At 46.3% G+C, this 15,688-nt stretch overlaps 1 protein-coding gene across 2 annotated transcripts in view; it reads right to left on the bottom strand.

The window, feature by feature from the left end:
- The window catches only part of CHN2 (chimerin 2), a 303,947-nt gene that overhangs the window by 187,867 nt on the left and 100,392 nt on the right, over window positions 1–15,688 (bottom strand). The window contains exon 1 of one of the 2 annotated variants that reach the window (XM_047846911.1): window positions 6,934–6,983. The exons of the other annotated variant lie outside the window; for it this stretch is intronic. Within the exon in view, the coding sequence (XP_047702867.1) occupies window positions 6,934–6,958 (25 nt within the window). The 5' untranslated portion in view covers window positions 6,959–6,983. Of the gene's footprint in view, window positions 1–6,933; window positions 6,984–15,688 lie in introns of those variants that run through there. 2 annotated transcript variants of the gene reach the window in all.

Below are 15,688 nucleotides of genomic sequence, written 5' to 3'. Positions count from 1 at the left end.
AACAAAGAACAAAAAAGAGGCAAACAAAATGTACAGAGAACAAATGGGTGGTTGCCAGAGGGGAGGTGGGTAGAGGGATGGGTGAAATAGATAAAGGGGATTGGGAGTATACTTATCTTGATGAGCACTAATTAAAAAAAATAAATCTCAAATTGGGGCACCTGGCTGGCTTCAGTTGGTAGAGCATGAGACTCTTGATCTTGTGGTTGTGAGTTCAAGCCCCAGGTTGGGCATAGAGTTCACTAAAAAAAATAAATAAATAAAAGACAAAAAGGGGCGCCTGGGTGGCTCAGTCGGTTGAGCATCTGACTTCGGCTCAGGTCATGATCTCGTGGTTTGTGAGTTCGAGCCCCACACTGGGCTCTGTGCTGACGGCTCAGAGCCTGGAGCCTGCTTCGGATTCTGTGTCTCCCTCTCTCTCTGCCCCTCCCCTGCTCATGCTCTGTCTCTCTCTCTCTGTTAAAAATAAATAAACATTAAAAAAATTTTTTAAAAAGACAAAAATAAAAAAATAGAATAAAATAAAAGAAACCTAATAAAACATGGTTCCTGCCTCCACAAGGTGGTAGGGGGAGAGAGACATGTGAAAGACATAAATAAGAGAAGAAGCAGCACATAAATATGTTAAGCAGAGAGATGTTGGAGCCACACTACCTGGGTTTTACCTCACTCTGGTCAGTTTCTACCTGTGATGCCTTGAACACATTGCTTAATCTCTCTGTGCCTCCGTTTTCTCATTTGTAAAATGGGGCTATAACTCTCACAGGGATGTCACAAGGATTGCATAAATTACTAGGGGGGAACTGTAAAGTACCTGATACAAAATAAATGCCAAGAAGTGCAACTGAAGAAAACAGTAACAACGATAAAGGGGGCAAGAGGAAACTCTGGGATAGGACTGCGGCCTTGATGGTGGTGATGGTTTTACTGGTATAGACTTATCCCCAAACTCTTCGAGGTGTATACATTAATGCACAATGCTTTAATGCAGCTTTCTGCACACTCATCAGACCTCAGCAAACTGATTTATAAAAAAGAAAGAAGTCAATAGACATTAAAACATCAGAACAGAGAGTGGGGTGTAAAGAAGGATCGATTCTGGGAACAGAAGTAGTCACTGTCGGAGGAAGACTCCAAGAGAAAATGTGACCTTTGGGTTGAGTCTCCTAATGTGGCTCCCCATTTGCTAGGTTGTCAGAGGACAGGACAGCACAGTCCAGACCAGTGCAAGCACAGTCCTTCCTGGAGGCAAGATGTCCCATCAGAAGACGATCCAGCACTCAGGGCGCCTGGGTGGCTCAGTCGGTTAAGCGGCCGACTTCAGCTCAGGTCATGATCTCGCGGTCCATGAGTTCAAGCCCCGCATCGGGCTCTGGGCTGATGGCTCAGAGCCTGGACCCTGCTTCCGATTCTGTGTCTCCCTCTCTCTCTGCCCCTCCCCCGTTCATGCTCTGTCTCTCTCGGTCTCAAAAATAAATAAAACGTTAAAAAAAAATTTTTTTTTTAAATAATAAAAAAAGAAGATGATCCAGCACTAAACTAAGGCAATGGCGATGGGAATGTGAGGGAGGGGGTAGAGATGAGGCACCTCAGTCATCTGTTGCATGTGGGTGGGATGGAAAGGGAGAGATAAGGTCAAGGAAGAGGTTGGGGAATAGAGACAGAAATCAGGCTATTGGGCTTTTTATTGCGCTTCAATGATTTGTGTTGTGCTCTATTCTTCTGTCAATAGTCATTTTTATAAACAAGTATTTATTTAGGGATGTAGTCATCTAATTTGTGAAACAACATTTTAGATTTTTATATCCTTTTTCAAAAGAAATACAAGTTCATTACATAGGATTTTATAAATACCATGGGGCGCCTGGGTGGCTCAGTCGGTTGAGTGTCCGACTTCGGCCCAAGTCCTGATCTCACAGTTTGTGAGTTCGAGCCCCCCGCGTCGGGCTCTGTGCTGACAGCTCGTGAGCCTGGAGCCTGCTTTGAATTCTGTGTCTCCCTCTCTCTGCCCCTTCCCCGCTCATGCTCTGTCTCTCTCTCTGTCTCCCAAAAATGAATAAACGTTAAAAAAATTTTTTTTCTGGAGATTTAACAAATACTGTTGGGCACAAAGAATAAAAGAAAACCTCACCTATTATCCCATTTACTACAATAGCCACCCCATTTTGGTCTTTATCCTTCTTATTGTTTATATCCTACACATTTAAAAAGTTTTTTAATTGCAAAAAGGAGATCATGTGGTGTCCCCTTTATAGCCTGATTTTTTAAAAATTAAATGTGAACATGATTACATGTCATTTAATATTCTTCTACACGATCAATTTTAATGACTTTCAAGCCGTTATATGGATGTATCATAATTTATTTTTATCTACTGCCTTATGTGAACATTTAAGTTGCTTCCATTTTTTTTTCTATTACTGAACATTCCTGTGGATGCATCTTTGCACACATCCTTGATTTTAGTGTTCATTTAATGTATTTCATCCGCGCAATAACGTCGGAACGAGGGAAGGAAAGTGAAGCAAATACATAAGGTAGTTGATTGGAATAATTCCTGTGAAAAGTACAACCACAAGTCTTTGGTCCCTCCCCCCTGGAAATGCCATGTGCCTGCCCCATAGGGGATGGAAGGGAGTGGGAGGAACCCATGTGAAGTAGGGAACATCTCGCTTGGCCAGTGATTCCAGGCATTGGCCTTCAGGCCTCTTACTCCACTACATTCACAGAGCTTGGCCAGTTGGGAGTCATGCCTGGGGCAGGACAGAGCTATGAGCCAGACAAGGTGGGCTTCCCCTGTGCCTTCCTCCAGGAGACAGGCAATGGCCCAGTCTTTACAGCAAAGGAGCTGAGTATGACATACCATCTCTCCTTAGAGCTCTGCAAGGACTACAGGAGAGGTAGCCTTAGACTGGCCATTCTGCCTTTCTGACGGCTGTATATCCTAGTGCTAGCACGTGCTAGGCCAAAAGGGACAGTGACAATGGGAAGGAAAAGGGGGAGCAAGACAGGAAAACTCGGTCATCGGAGATGGCGTGTTTCCATCCCCTGAGCCACTATAAATATAGTGATAGGGGTGCCTGGGTGGCGCAGTCGGTTAAGCGTCCGACTTCAGCCAGGTCACGATCTCGCGGTCCGTGAGTTCGAGCCCCGCGTCGGGCTCTGGGCTGATGGCTCAGAGCCTGGAGCCTGTTTCTGATTCTGTGTCTCCCTCTCTCTCTGCCCCTCCCCGATTCATGCTCTGTCTCTCTCTGTCCCAAAAATAAATAAACGTTGAAAAAAAAAATTTTTTTTTTAAAATAAAAAAAAATAAAATAAAAAAAAAATACAGTGATAGAGGAGGGGAGGAGACAGTCACATGGTTTGGCTCCTGGGAGTGGAGAAGGGGCGGATGAATCAGGAGAGTATCTGAGGGGTCTGCACCCCACTCAGAAACACAAGAGTAAACCAACAGGAAAACAAAAACAAAAACAAAAACAAACCAAAGAGCACTCACTCTTCCCCCTCAGTCTGCTCATCTGGAGAACTGAACCTAAGCGAAATTGGGCTAAAAGCAAAAGGGCAGTGTCATTCCAAACTGTCTTGGAATCCTAGCGCAAAGCCCGTTATTTATTATTATTTTTTTTTAATTTTAAAGTAAACCTGTTGCTGTAGCAGCTTCTTTCAACGTTTATTTATTTTTGGGACAGAGAGAGACAGAGCATGAACGGGGGAGGGGCAGAGAGGGAGACACAGAATCGGAAGCAGGCTCCAGGCTCTGAGCCATCAGCCCAGAGCCCGACGCGGGGCTCGAACTCACGGACCGCGAGATCGTGACCTGGCTAAAGTCGGACGCTTAACCGACTGCGCCACCCAGGCGCCCCAAAGCCCGCTATTTTTAACTCAATGAGAGATTTTGGTTGCTTTTTAAAATTTGTTATTGTGAAAGACTGCGGCCTATTAGTTCTGTCTTTGTTATAAGAGTGGATACCCTCTAGATAAGGTGTCTATTTTGTAATCATTCATTTGTTCGATCATTGGCTTGTCCATTCATCACACATCGACCAACTGCTATTGATTGGTAGTCCACTCTGTGCAGGACACAGCATTGCCAGGTATCGTGCATGTGGTCACGGACAGACCACGTACTCACGCAGCTCTGGGCTTGTGGGAAGAACACAATTAACCAACAGGCAAATAAATTATTAAAGATAAAGTGCTACAGAGGAAAAATAAATTACCATTATGAGACTAACAAGGCAGATCTGCTTAGGTAGCTACAGAAGGCATCTCTGGGAAGGGGCACAACAGAGCTGTTAGTCACCCAGCTGAGTTTTCCTTTTGAGCACACAGGAAGACCGCATGCCCAGCCCCTTGCACCTTGGTGGGGTCATGTGGAATTGTGGGTGCAAACGAGGCTTTCCACTTTCCAGGCCTGGCCTAAACAATCCTCGACATGTTCCTTATTTCTCACAACGTGAAAGCAGGTGGTCCCATGGAGGATTCTGAGAAGGCCAAGGGGTTGAAAGGGGTCACACGCTGGAATGGCTTGGCGGCCATGGGGAACACAGGGGACTCCCCATTCTTATTTCTGATTTACACACACACCAACCACATTGGGCTATGACCTGAAGGCAAAAGTCTTTTCCTTGTTAGACCACTAAGATTTGGAGTTATGACTGATAGACTATTGTGAATAACCGAGAAGGAAACGTTACAAGCAAGGCCCGAAGGATGTGCAGAAGTCAACTGTTGGAAGACCTGGAACAAGGATGTTCAAGGCAGAGCAAGAAGCATGAACCAAGGGCCAAAGCAGGAAGTCTGCAGAATGGACAGGAAGCTGGAGGGATTGGAGCCAGGTGAGCGAAGAAGTAACACAAAGTAAGGTCGCAGTAACAGGAGGGGCAGGTGATCCACAGACTTGTATACATTTAGATTCATTTTATTTTCTTTACAACTTCGCCAATCCAGTTATTTGCATGCCAGGGTGCCCAGTAGATACTACCCACTGGTTTATTTAAAATGACCCAGGGCGCCTGGGTGGCTCAGCCAGTTAAGCGTCTGACTTTGGCTCAGGTCATGATCTCATCATTTGTGAGTTCGAGCCCTGTGTCGGGCTCTGTGCGGACAGCTCAGAGCCTGGAGCCTGGTTCAGAGTCTGTCTCTCTCTCTCTCTCTCTCTCTCTCTCTCTCTCTCTCTCTCTCTCTCAGGAATAAACAAACATTAACAAAAATTAAATGACCCAAATCCAGAAAGATACAGCACTAGGTGTATTCATCTCTTATTGCTGTTGTAACAAATAACCACAAACTTAATGGGCTTAAAACAACTCATATTTATTACCATATATTTCTGGAGGTCAGAAGTTCACAAGAGGTCTCCCTGGGCTAAAATCAAGGTGGCAGCAGGGCTGGGTTCCTTCTGGACCCTCTAGAGAAGACTCTGTTTTCTTGCCTTTTCCAGCTTCTGGAAGCCACCCGCATTCTTTGCTCACAGTCCCTTCCTCTCTCTCCAAAAGCCAATCGCATAGCTTCCTCAAATCTCTGTGACTGTCTCTCTTGCTTCCCTCTTTCACTGAAAAGGACCCTTATGCTTACACTGGGTCTACCCCGATAACACAGGATCATCTCATCTCAAGGTCAGTTGATTCAACACCCTGAATTCCATCTGTTGGCTCCTCCTGCCATGTAACAACAGGCCTCAGGTTCCAGGGATGAAGACGGGGACATCTCTGGGGGGCTGTTATTCTCCCCACCACACGAGAAATGCCATTAATTGTAAACTGAAGTCAACTAAACCACAGTTACCAACTGCGTAACTCACAGACCCCTCTTAATATTTCCCCCCACACTGAAATGTTTCACAAGATTTGATTTCCAAAACAAAGGGAAGTTATTATGTCATCACTTACAAAGATTTTCACTTCAATTTCTTCATTAGGTTTTTCAAAATGCATATAAAGAGGTTGCAGACTCCTAAAAGATATTCGAAGTGATCCTGAATTGGAGGCCATCAGACTTCTAGAAAATTGGCCTTGTCAAATCGCAATTTTCCTAGGTCTGGGCAAAGGATTTAAAAGAAGGAGGAAACAATAAACAGTGATAAGATGTATCTGGGTCCATCCCCCCCTAAGATGGGGTTTGGGGGCTGTTTCCTTAAAAATGTCATCACAATTGGGGCGCCTGGGTGGCGCAGTCGGTTAAGCGTCCGACTTCAGCCAGGTCACGATCTCGCGGTCCGTGAATTCGAGCCCCGCGTCAGGCTCTGGGCTGATGGCTTGGAGCCTGGAGCCTGTTTCCGATTTTGTGTCTCCCTCTCTCTCTGCCCCTCCCCCGTTCATGCTCTGTCTCTCTCTGTCCCAAAAAATAAATAAAAAACGTTGAAAAAAAAATGTCATCACAATAAAATTATATTCTTTTTTTTAAAAAAGTATTTATCTATTTATTTATGGGAGAAAGAGAGAGCCGGAGAAAAGGGCAGAGGGAGAGGGGGAGAGAGAGAGAATCCCAAGCAGGCTCTGCACTGTCTGCACAGAGCCTGATGCGGGGCTCAAACCACAAACCCTGAGATCATGACCTGAGCCAAAACCAAGAGTTGGACGCTTAGCCGACTGAACCACTCAGGATCTCCTAAAATTATATTCTTAGCGCTAAAGAGGCTTGGACATAACCAATCACATCCAAAACACAGAGGACTACTTATTATACACACCTCTAGAGGGAAATGCTCATCATTGCGTGGGAGGACAGGAATCTGGCACCTCCACAGAATGCAAATTACCCAGAGCAACTCCCTTTGCACTCACCTGATTACATTCCCACGTCATCCCTCAAGGATGCTAACAAAGCTGCTGGGACAGGAGGGACTTTGTAGCAGTTCTTACACATCGATTATACCGGATTGAGTGGTCTGCCATAACATTTAAATAATAAACAAAGCACTTGAAGAATTACCTTGGACACAAGATTCCCCAGACATTGGTTCTTGGAGGATGAAGTTATCACAGGTCAAGGATGTAGCAGTTTATGTGGCACCTGCTCTACCCCTTTCTTCTTTCCTCCGGCGCCTGGGATCTCCTTTCCTGACCGTGTCTCCGAGATGACACCCTCCTTCTTGGCAATCAGCACAGTCTGCAGTGACATTTCATAGAGGGATTTTTGTGTTCCCATCATTAGCTTCCTTCTATATTTTTCCTTTGTGGATCCTCTTTATTGTTTATGAAACAAGTTACTTCACCAGAACATTCCCCTTTCTTTTACATGATGCCAGTACGTCCATTTACAGGAGATACTAGTAATTAACGTCTCAGGAAATGTTTACATTGACTCTAGTTTTAAAACTTGAAACACCCTCCCAGGAAACCGATCAAACAATAGGATGCTTTCGGGGCGCCTGGGTGGCTCAGTCGGTTAAGCGTCCGACTTCGGCTCAGGTCATGATCTCGCGGTTCGTGATTTCAGGCCCCGCGTCGGGCTCTGTGCTGACCGCTCAGAGCCTGGAGCCTGTTTCGGATTCTGTGTCTCCCTCTCTCTCTCTGACCCTCCCCCGTTCATGCTCTGTCTCTCTCTGTCTCAAAAATAAATATACGTTAAAAACAAAATAGGATGCTTTCAAGTCTGCTTCTTAAGATACAACTAGTTTAGGGACTGAAGATTTACCAACTCACACTGTGCACCACAGACTACATCAATGAATATTCACATGCTAGCTTCCATACTGCATCCTAAGGAGGGCTAGCTCACCCATCACGGGACTGAAGGCAAATCACGACACTCGGAACATTCTGAGAGATTTGCTTGACGCTGATTCTGCATTTTGCCCACTAGAAGGGCAAACTAGATACGGAACACTGAAATCTGACACACGAGTAAGATTCAAGTACGTATGTATTTAAAAAGGTTTGGTGGCGGGGAGGGGGGCACGTAGGTGGCTCAGTCTGTTGAGCGTCTGACTTCGGCTCAGGTCATGATCTCGCGGTTTGTGAGTTCGAGCCTCACGTTGGGCTCTGTGCTGACAGCTCAGAGCCGGGAGCCTGCTTGGGATTCTGTGTCTCCTTCTCTCTCTGCCCATCCCCCACTTGTGCGCTGTCTCTCTTTCTCTGTCTCAAAAATAAATAAATGTAAAAAAATCTTTTTTAATTAAAAACAAATTAAAAAAAAGGTTTGGTGGCGAGAAGGGGAGCAGTGGAAGAGAAGAGACAGACATGAGGGAGGGGAGGACAGTCAGACTAGAAGGAGAATAAGGAGGGGGGAAACAGAGTTGAAGGCAAGTCAAGAGAGGTCACCATCACATAGATGTGCTTCCTCGTTCGGAAGAATAAAATGTGGGCCTGAAGAGTTACATTCTGGCAGTCCATATGGCTTTCCACACAAGCAAACTTTATCATACTTTTCATTCTCTGCAAACAGGACAGCTAACTGTACAATTGCTTTGATTACTTGGTCGCTAAAAATTATTCAGCTATTGACTCAACTTTCCATTGTATCATGCCTCTAAGATTTAACAAATGCAATTTATTTATTTATTTATTTATTTATTTATTTAATTTTATTTTATTTATTATTATTATTATTTTTTTTTTTTACAAATCACAAGCTTTGTGATAAATCTGGGTGAGTGCCAGAACTGTTGTGAAACTATTTTGTTTTAAGATAAAAAACAAAATTCATCTTTGTCCCAGAGGAGACTATCCCTATTGATATGCTGGGTGTGCGGAATAATTGTTTTGTGATTTTAAGTATGTAGAAAATGAACAGCAGATAAAGGGATGTTCTTTCTAAGCCAGTTCTAGCCCTAGCTCCTAAAACAGTGTTACTGCCCAACATAGTAAAGGCCCAAACATATTGGTCGGATATGGATGTTTTAGGTCTCTCTTTGAAAGCTCGATATATGTAGCTACTGTTTGAACAAGAACATTCATGGGCTATCAGCAACTTTATTTTTGTCTCACACTGTCCCTTCACGTGTGTTCTGTTAGGTTAACTCTTCCCCTGCCCTGAAAGAAATTTAGGGCAAATCTCACGTCTTCAGATTACTTTTAGATAATAAGAAGTTTGTCAGAAACCCAATTCACAAAACCCAAAGCGGAGCGATGAACATGTTCAGTCCAGTGCAATACTTCTAACTTGGTTCAGAGCTGTACCTTCCCCGCTTCTGGGCTCAGCCTGATTTGGGCTATTTTCCTGAGGCGGAAGAAGTCTCTTCTCTCGCCTGCCCTTTTATCCTTCCCACTCCATCTTGCCCACTGTCCTTTCAGATGGGGATGGAGGGGAGAGAGGAGGTAGGAAAGGTCCTACTCGATTAGTACTCCTAAAAGAAGGCTTTAGGTGCTCTCCCAGCAAGCATTTAAAACATACTTTTCTCCTGGGGTGATTTCATGTGTTCCCCTAAAATTACTAGGGATTTATCACCTGTGACAAATGCTGGTTGCTTAGGGCTCCTTCCTCAGCCACTGGAAATCTGGAGGCCCACTCTCCTTTTGATGTCACTTTAGCCTCCAAGTGACTCTCCCGGAACAACTATCTCAGGCCTGGCTCACATCTGCTCCTTTGCCCTGACAAATTCCTGCTACCCAATGGGCCCTAAGGTGATGATCCAAGAGCAATGTGACCTGTAGATTTCCTAGGGGTGAGTCAAGCTCCAGTCAACTGTGTCCCCCAAAGTGCAGAGGGCACTTATTAAACCCTCCAAGAGGTCTGGTTGGAGCTCTTCTCCCTGCGTTTGAGGAAAGGGGCAGGCAGCTCCATACCTTTTCTGGAGAGGGTTTAGATTTAGAGCATAGTGCGTAGCTTGCTTCAAAATTCTAACTCGGCAGCTTGCCACCCCCCCAAATGTGGGCGACGGGTCAAGAGTCACCAAAGCCAATTGGCGTTCATGTCTTTTCCGCTTCCGTGCGGTAGTCTCTTAAATTTTGAAATGGCCCGTTTACTCTGTTGGGTGCTCAGCCAACACCAAGACTAAAACGGTCCCTTCTGCACCTAGTATTATACAAAAGCATTCCATCTGACGCTAAAATCTGAACATCTAGAATTCCAAAGCAGACTAACCGAGACAAGGATGGTTCACTTGATCACATTTTACAATTTTTCATGTCGTTTGGTTAGGAAGTGCTCTCTCTCTCTCTACAAATCACAGCTTGGCTAAGCCTCTCTGCGTGTGTTTTTTTACTTACGTCATCTTTGGGTTCTTAACTCTCAACTACACCCCACAGCATACAAATCTCCCAGGGATATCACGGGATCGGGGTTTCATCAGCAGCAAATTGGGTTTGGGTCACTAATTTATGCCCTCTGCTTTCTCTGTGAACATCTATTAAACTGTGAAACTGAAATTTTTGAGTTAGGAGACTATTTTTCAGAACTACCTCCAGTGGTGTTTTGTGGGTTTGTTTTGTATTTTGTCCCTATAGCCAGCGGCCCTTGCCCATGCACTCAGCTAGGACTGCTGCTTTTACTAGAGAGAAAAGAGGACACAACAAAATGGCAGAAAACGAAGAAATTGATTCTTTTCTATTTCACAACATTGGGCCCAGGAATGAGCAGAAGATTTGGAAGGACGGGTGTTACGTAAGCTAAGGCTTTCCTCAAGTCCCACAAGCCAGGGGAAGCTAGTAGACCAGGGGAGGGCGGTAGAAAGGTGCCAGAGAATGGAGGGCCCTAAGAAGCAGCCCCAAACCCCACCCATCTCCAGGCAGAGCCCTGAGAGGAGCGGATAAAGAAAACCCTCTGGTACAATTAGGGAAGATGAGGGCAGGGGCAGGTAGAGTCTGAAGGGGAGTCGGGGGAGGAGATGCCAGGGGGACGTGCCCATGGCGTGCCTGGGCAAGTAACTGAGGCAGCCCCAGATGGACCCTAAGGCCAGAACACATCATAAGAACAGGTGAATGGCTTCCTACAGGTAGCACATAAATGGCGACAAGCCTCATACATCCTGCCGAGTTTCACCTCTGGAAAGAACAATTTCTACGAATCAAGTGTATCATGAAAGTAACTCAGAAGGCAGGCCGATCTTAAGGTGTCTTGCTGTGGGGAATGTGGGCCAACACAGCAATGACTCTGGCGAACAGATGACTGGCGACCAGGAAACAGACACCAGCATCAACACGTGACAGCAATGAGAAGTCAGCCCGCTGCCCCTGATGAGGGTACTGGGTGAAGCCCCAAGAAGCTGGGCAGACCTGGAAGAGGAGTGGGACAGGGATCTAATCACGCTGGCCCCGGAGCCTATATTTGGCCACTGTGGTATGTGGGAGAGTGTCGCCCCGAAAATTCATGTCCACTTGGAGCCTCAGCATGTGACGTTACCTCGAAACAGGGTGTTTTCATATATAACTAATTAGGATGAAGCCATACTGAATTAGGGTGGGCTCTCGATCCAATGACTGGTATCCTTGGAAAGAGGAAACAGAGGCACACAGGGAAGAATGCCCTGGGAATACAGAGGCAGAGATTGGAGTGAAGCAAGCTACAAGACAAGGAAGGCCATGGGTGGCATGCTGGGGGCTGTCAGACCCCAGAAGAGAGGCAGGGAGTTTTGTTCTCGAGGGCCCTTGGAGGGAACACACTCCCGCTGATACCTTAGGGCTTCTAGCCTCCAGAACTGTGGGGGAATACATTTTGCTGTTTTAAGCCGCCCTGTTAGACAGCAGCCCTAGGGAACTAACACAACCCCAAAGCACACTGCCTCTTGACACATCGCACTTAGCGGTGGCATGGCACCAGGTGGGAGACAGGCCCCCGAGAGTCTGATCCAGATGGAAGGAAACCCCCGGCTCCCTGGAAACACAGAACTCTCACCTGACTGAAGGCCTCATCAGTCCTGAGGTCGATCTGGAGCTTGCGCTCAAAAGGAGGTCCATTTTTGGATTCAACTGGGATCCCAGTGTAGCACACTCACTCCTGCTCTCAAAAGAAGGTCCATTTTCGGATTCAGTTGGGATCCAAGTAGAACACTCACTCCTGAGAGGCTCTCAGATGTTCCCCATCTTTCTGTAGGGTCCTGCACTCCACATGACCCAGACCTCATGCCCAGGACTCCCCTCATCCTTGCTCGGAAAGGACAACATGATACACTGGGAAGGGCTGCAGATCTGGACTTGGGGAGTGGACACCAGCTTAACCAGGTGACCTTGGGCAGATCACTTAGACTTGCTCTTCCCACATCATCTCACCCACGGTATATGAATTATACTACCTGACCTACTAAATCTCCAAGGACTGCAGTCAAGTGAGAATGGTAGGATGAATTTTAACGCACTGCATAGGAAGAAGGGCTTATTATCATCATAGCTGTAGAGTTTCCTTCTCCTTCCTCTTCAAGTCCGTCAAATATGTGTTCTGTCGAGGGCACAAACTGATAAAAGCTCAAACTCAAACATGTATTTCCACCGTCTTTCTTGGAACCGTCTGACAACTTAGCTGGACTAGCACAGGCTACTTTAAGGGCTGGGAGGTGAAACACTGTCATACCACCTGTAGCACCAGAAGTTCCCATGGGGGGAACAGGGGCAAATCCAGAGGAGCCCCGAGGAAGGGGCTGATGATCAGGCTGGAGGACCGCAAGAGTAAGGCCACCGGCCTGTTCCAAACTGGCCACCGCAACTGTACTTTTCTAAGAGGGGTCACCTATAGACGTATAGTTTAGACGAGAGTCCTTAAAATGTTTCTTTTTGGCAAAATATACCTGACAAATTCACCATCTAAAGCTTTGGGAAAATATAGTTTTGTTATTCAAATGATGACCTGTGAATTTATGGACTTCAGAATTTCACGTGTCGGCAGTTTTGAAAAAGAGAAATTCTTCAGGTCGGAAAATGAATCGCCACTTTCTTTTTTTAAAACTTGACCGGGGCGCCTGGGTGGCGCAGTCGGTTGAGTGTCCGACTTCAGCCAGGTCACGATCTCGCGGTCCGTGAGTTCGAGCCCCGCATCAGGCTCTGGGCTGATGGCTCAGAGCCTGGAGCCTGTTTCCGATTCTGTGTCTCCCTCTCTCTCTGCCCCTCCCCCATTCATGCTCTGTCTCTCTCTGTCCCCAAAATAAATAAACATTGAAAAAAAAAATTTTAAACTTGACCAAGTTGACGCATCATATTGTTTTGTCGGCTCGAAGTATTATGCTGTACCTTTGGCTACTCTGAGCATCCTTGAACGTAGAAAAGAGCATCGCTCAAAATTGAGAAAGAACATAAACAGGCAATATTTTTCCAAGATTTGTCCATTCGGAAGCCAGTGGTCAAAGGCTCGGGGAGACACCTCAGGCTTTCATGAAGTGCCTCACCTTCTCCCTAGCTCCTCTCACCAGCTCACCTTTGTTTCTCCATTTCATTAATGGCTAACTCCTGCCTCTTCTCTTGTCAGGGTATTTCTTGCCTCGCCCTCCTTCCCTCTCTCCAGAGGGCCCTAGTTCAAGACATCACCCACTTTTGTCCATTGTGTTGTCTCCGGTCTCCCTCATCACTGCTTGCCATGGCCTCTGCTCTAACGTCCACTCTCCTCAGCTTGACACGGAGAAGCTTCCATAATCTGACCCCAATCTTTTTTTCCTAGTCTAACTTGTGCTCTCGTCTCTCATGCCCCCTGGATTGGAATGAAATCTACTCCTTCTGGGTTCCCTCTAGGTTCCCGCCTCCAAATCTTTGCTCCATGCTATGTTCCCTGTCTTCCCTGTTTCTCCTTCTTGGGCACTCAGGTTTTCGAAGAAGAGCAGGAGTTGAAATCCAGCCCTGCATTGCAAACCGATCTCATCTGTACTCTCATGGAGAGTTATTGATTTGTCTCTTAAAATGCTTGTCACTTTCTACCCCATGTGTCAGTTATCTGTGTTTACGTCCCAGTCCCTCATGCCTCCTATCTAATAAAAGCTCCGTGAAAATACAGGAACGATCATGGGATACCAAGCAGTATCAGGAATCTTGTTTCATAATTGTATTACTCTTATAAAAAGTCAGAGTCTTGAGTTATGTGCAATACTAATAAAATAATACACGGAGGACATGCTGTGCTCTCCAAGTCTATTATCTATTATTGCAAGACTTCTGAAAGACGTGACATCTCCATTCCCATTTGACGAATGAGCAAAATGAAGCAAAGAGCTAGGGAAAACCAGTGTTGCTGTATCAGATGGGCAGGGATTTCTGAAAGGGCTAGAAAAACATAAAGCATTCACAAAAACGAGGCTCAGCCTGACTGTGTACCGTTTGCTACCACCTCTAGACAGCGCTACCTACGAGCTCAGGAATGTCTTGATTTATGAGGATCATCAAGATTAACAGGCCTGCAGATGAAACACGAGCGTGTGTTCTCTCATGACATCAGAAATCACCATGGATCACTAACAGTACTGTTCTTCAGGACAGATTCTCCTTCTTAATCCAGAGGAGCCGTTAACAGCGCATCTGCCTGGATTTGCCTTGTTCCCAAGTGCAAATCTCACCTTCAGCCAAGAGCCCGTCCCTGAGATAACTTGGTGCACAGAATCAGGCAGGTGGCAAAGTATCCCAAGGAGTGTTTACCTGTTATAAGCCACTCTTGACCCCTGCAAGGCAATTCGCACGAAATCCGTTAAATATCTGGCTTCCGTTATGCCTCTTTGGACTGCTGGATAGATTTAGGGCACTTTATTTCTTTTGTCCTTCATTTCTTCAATGGAGTACGCATAAGCCATTAGAAAGAAGAATTTTTTTTAAAGTATACAATGGAAAGGAACCAGCCCTGTAACATGCAAATAAATACCCTGGTTGAAGTCAGCAGAGACTGTTAGGCAAATACTCTCTTGGAGGTACATCCCCCCCCGCTTCCCCTTTTGGAATCGTCCTGGCTTTGAGCTTCTTAGCCCTGCGCTTTGAACACAGACTACTTCTAGCATGTGGTGCCCACAGACAGCTCAGCCAAGATCATGCCACTTTTTTCGTCCTCTGGGACCCAGTGCCCCCCATCTCAGACATCAGCGAGGCCTCCCACAAGACCCTGTTGGCTCAAGGCCCTTTGCTAATTTGCCTAATCCTTTCTGCTGGCAAAGGCACCAATGCCACCGAGGCCAGGTCTGCGTTAGTCAATAATCTGCTTCTCAGGCCTTCACTTCTCCTGATCTTACTGACACATAGGAAGACGCGGGTAAATAGCCTCGGGGGCCAAGCATCACTGGGCTTCACCTACGCGCTACCAGGTGAAAACATCGGTAGAAACGCCTCAATACCCACAAAAGGGGGGTCTTGTGGCTTTATATACCTTTCTGGACTCCTGAGATTTACACCTGTGTAGTTTCTGATACAGAGCGGGCATGGTGTCAATGCCAAATCATCCTTAGACCCTCAGAAGAGCAGGAGTCGAAATCCAGCCCTGCGTGGCAAGCCGATCTCATGTAAGTGGCTTAGCCGGTCTCTTCCTCTGCCAAGTAAGAGTGGCCTCTGTGTGCAGACACATCCGAGGGCACCTGGACAAGCACGTGGTGCTGGGCAAGGGGTGCAATTATGCCCTGGATGAAGCAGGAGGCTTTGTTGTGGTGCACAAGTGCTTTCTCTTTATAATATCTAAACAGGGGCGCCTGGGCGGCTCAGTAAGTTAAGCTTCCGACCTCGGCTCAGGTCATGATCTTGCGGTTCGTGAGCCGGAGCCCGGCATCGGGCCAGGAGCAGAACTTGCTTCGGCTCCTCTGTCTCCTTCTCTCTCTGCCCCGCCCCTGCTCGTTCTCTCTCTCTCTCTCTCTCTCTCT

The sequence above is a fragment of the Prionailurus viverrinus genome, chromosome A2 (genome assembly GCF_022837055.1).
Source record: "Prionailurus viverrinus isolate Anna chromosome A2, UM_Priviv_1.0, whole genome shotgun sequence".
NCBI classification, from domain to species: domain Eukaryota; kingdom Metazoa; phylum Chordata; class Mammalia; order Carnivora; family Felidae; genus Prionailurus; species Prionailurus viverrinus.
Note: the sequence above shows the minus strand (reverse complement) of the source record. Positions and strands in the feature narration are given on the sequence as shown.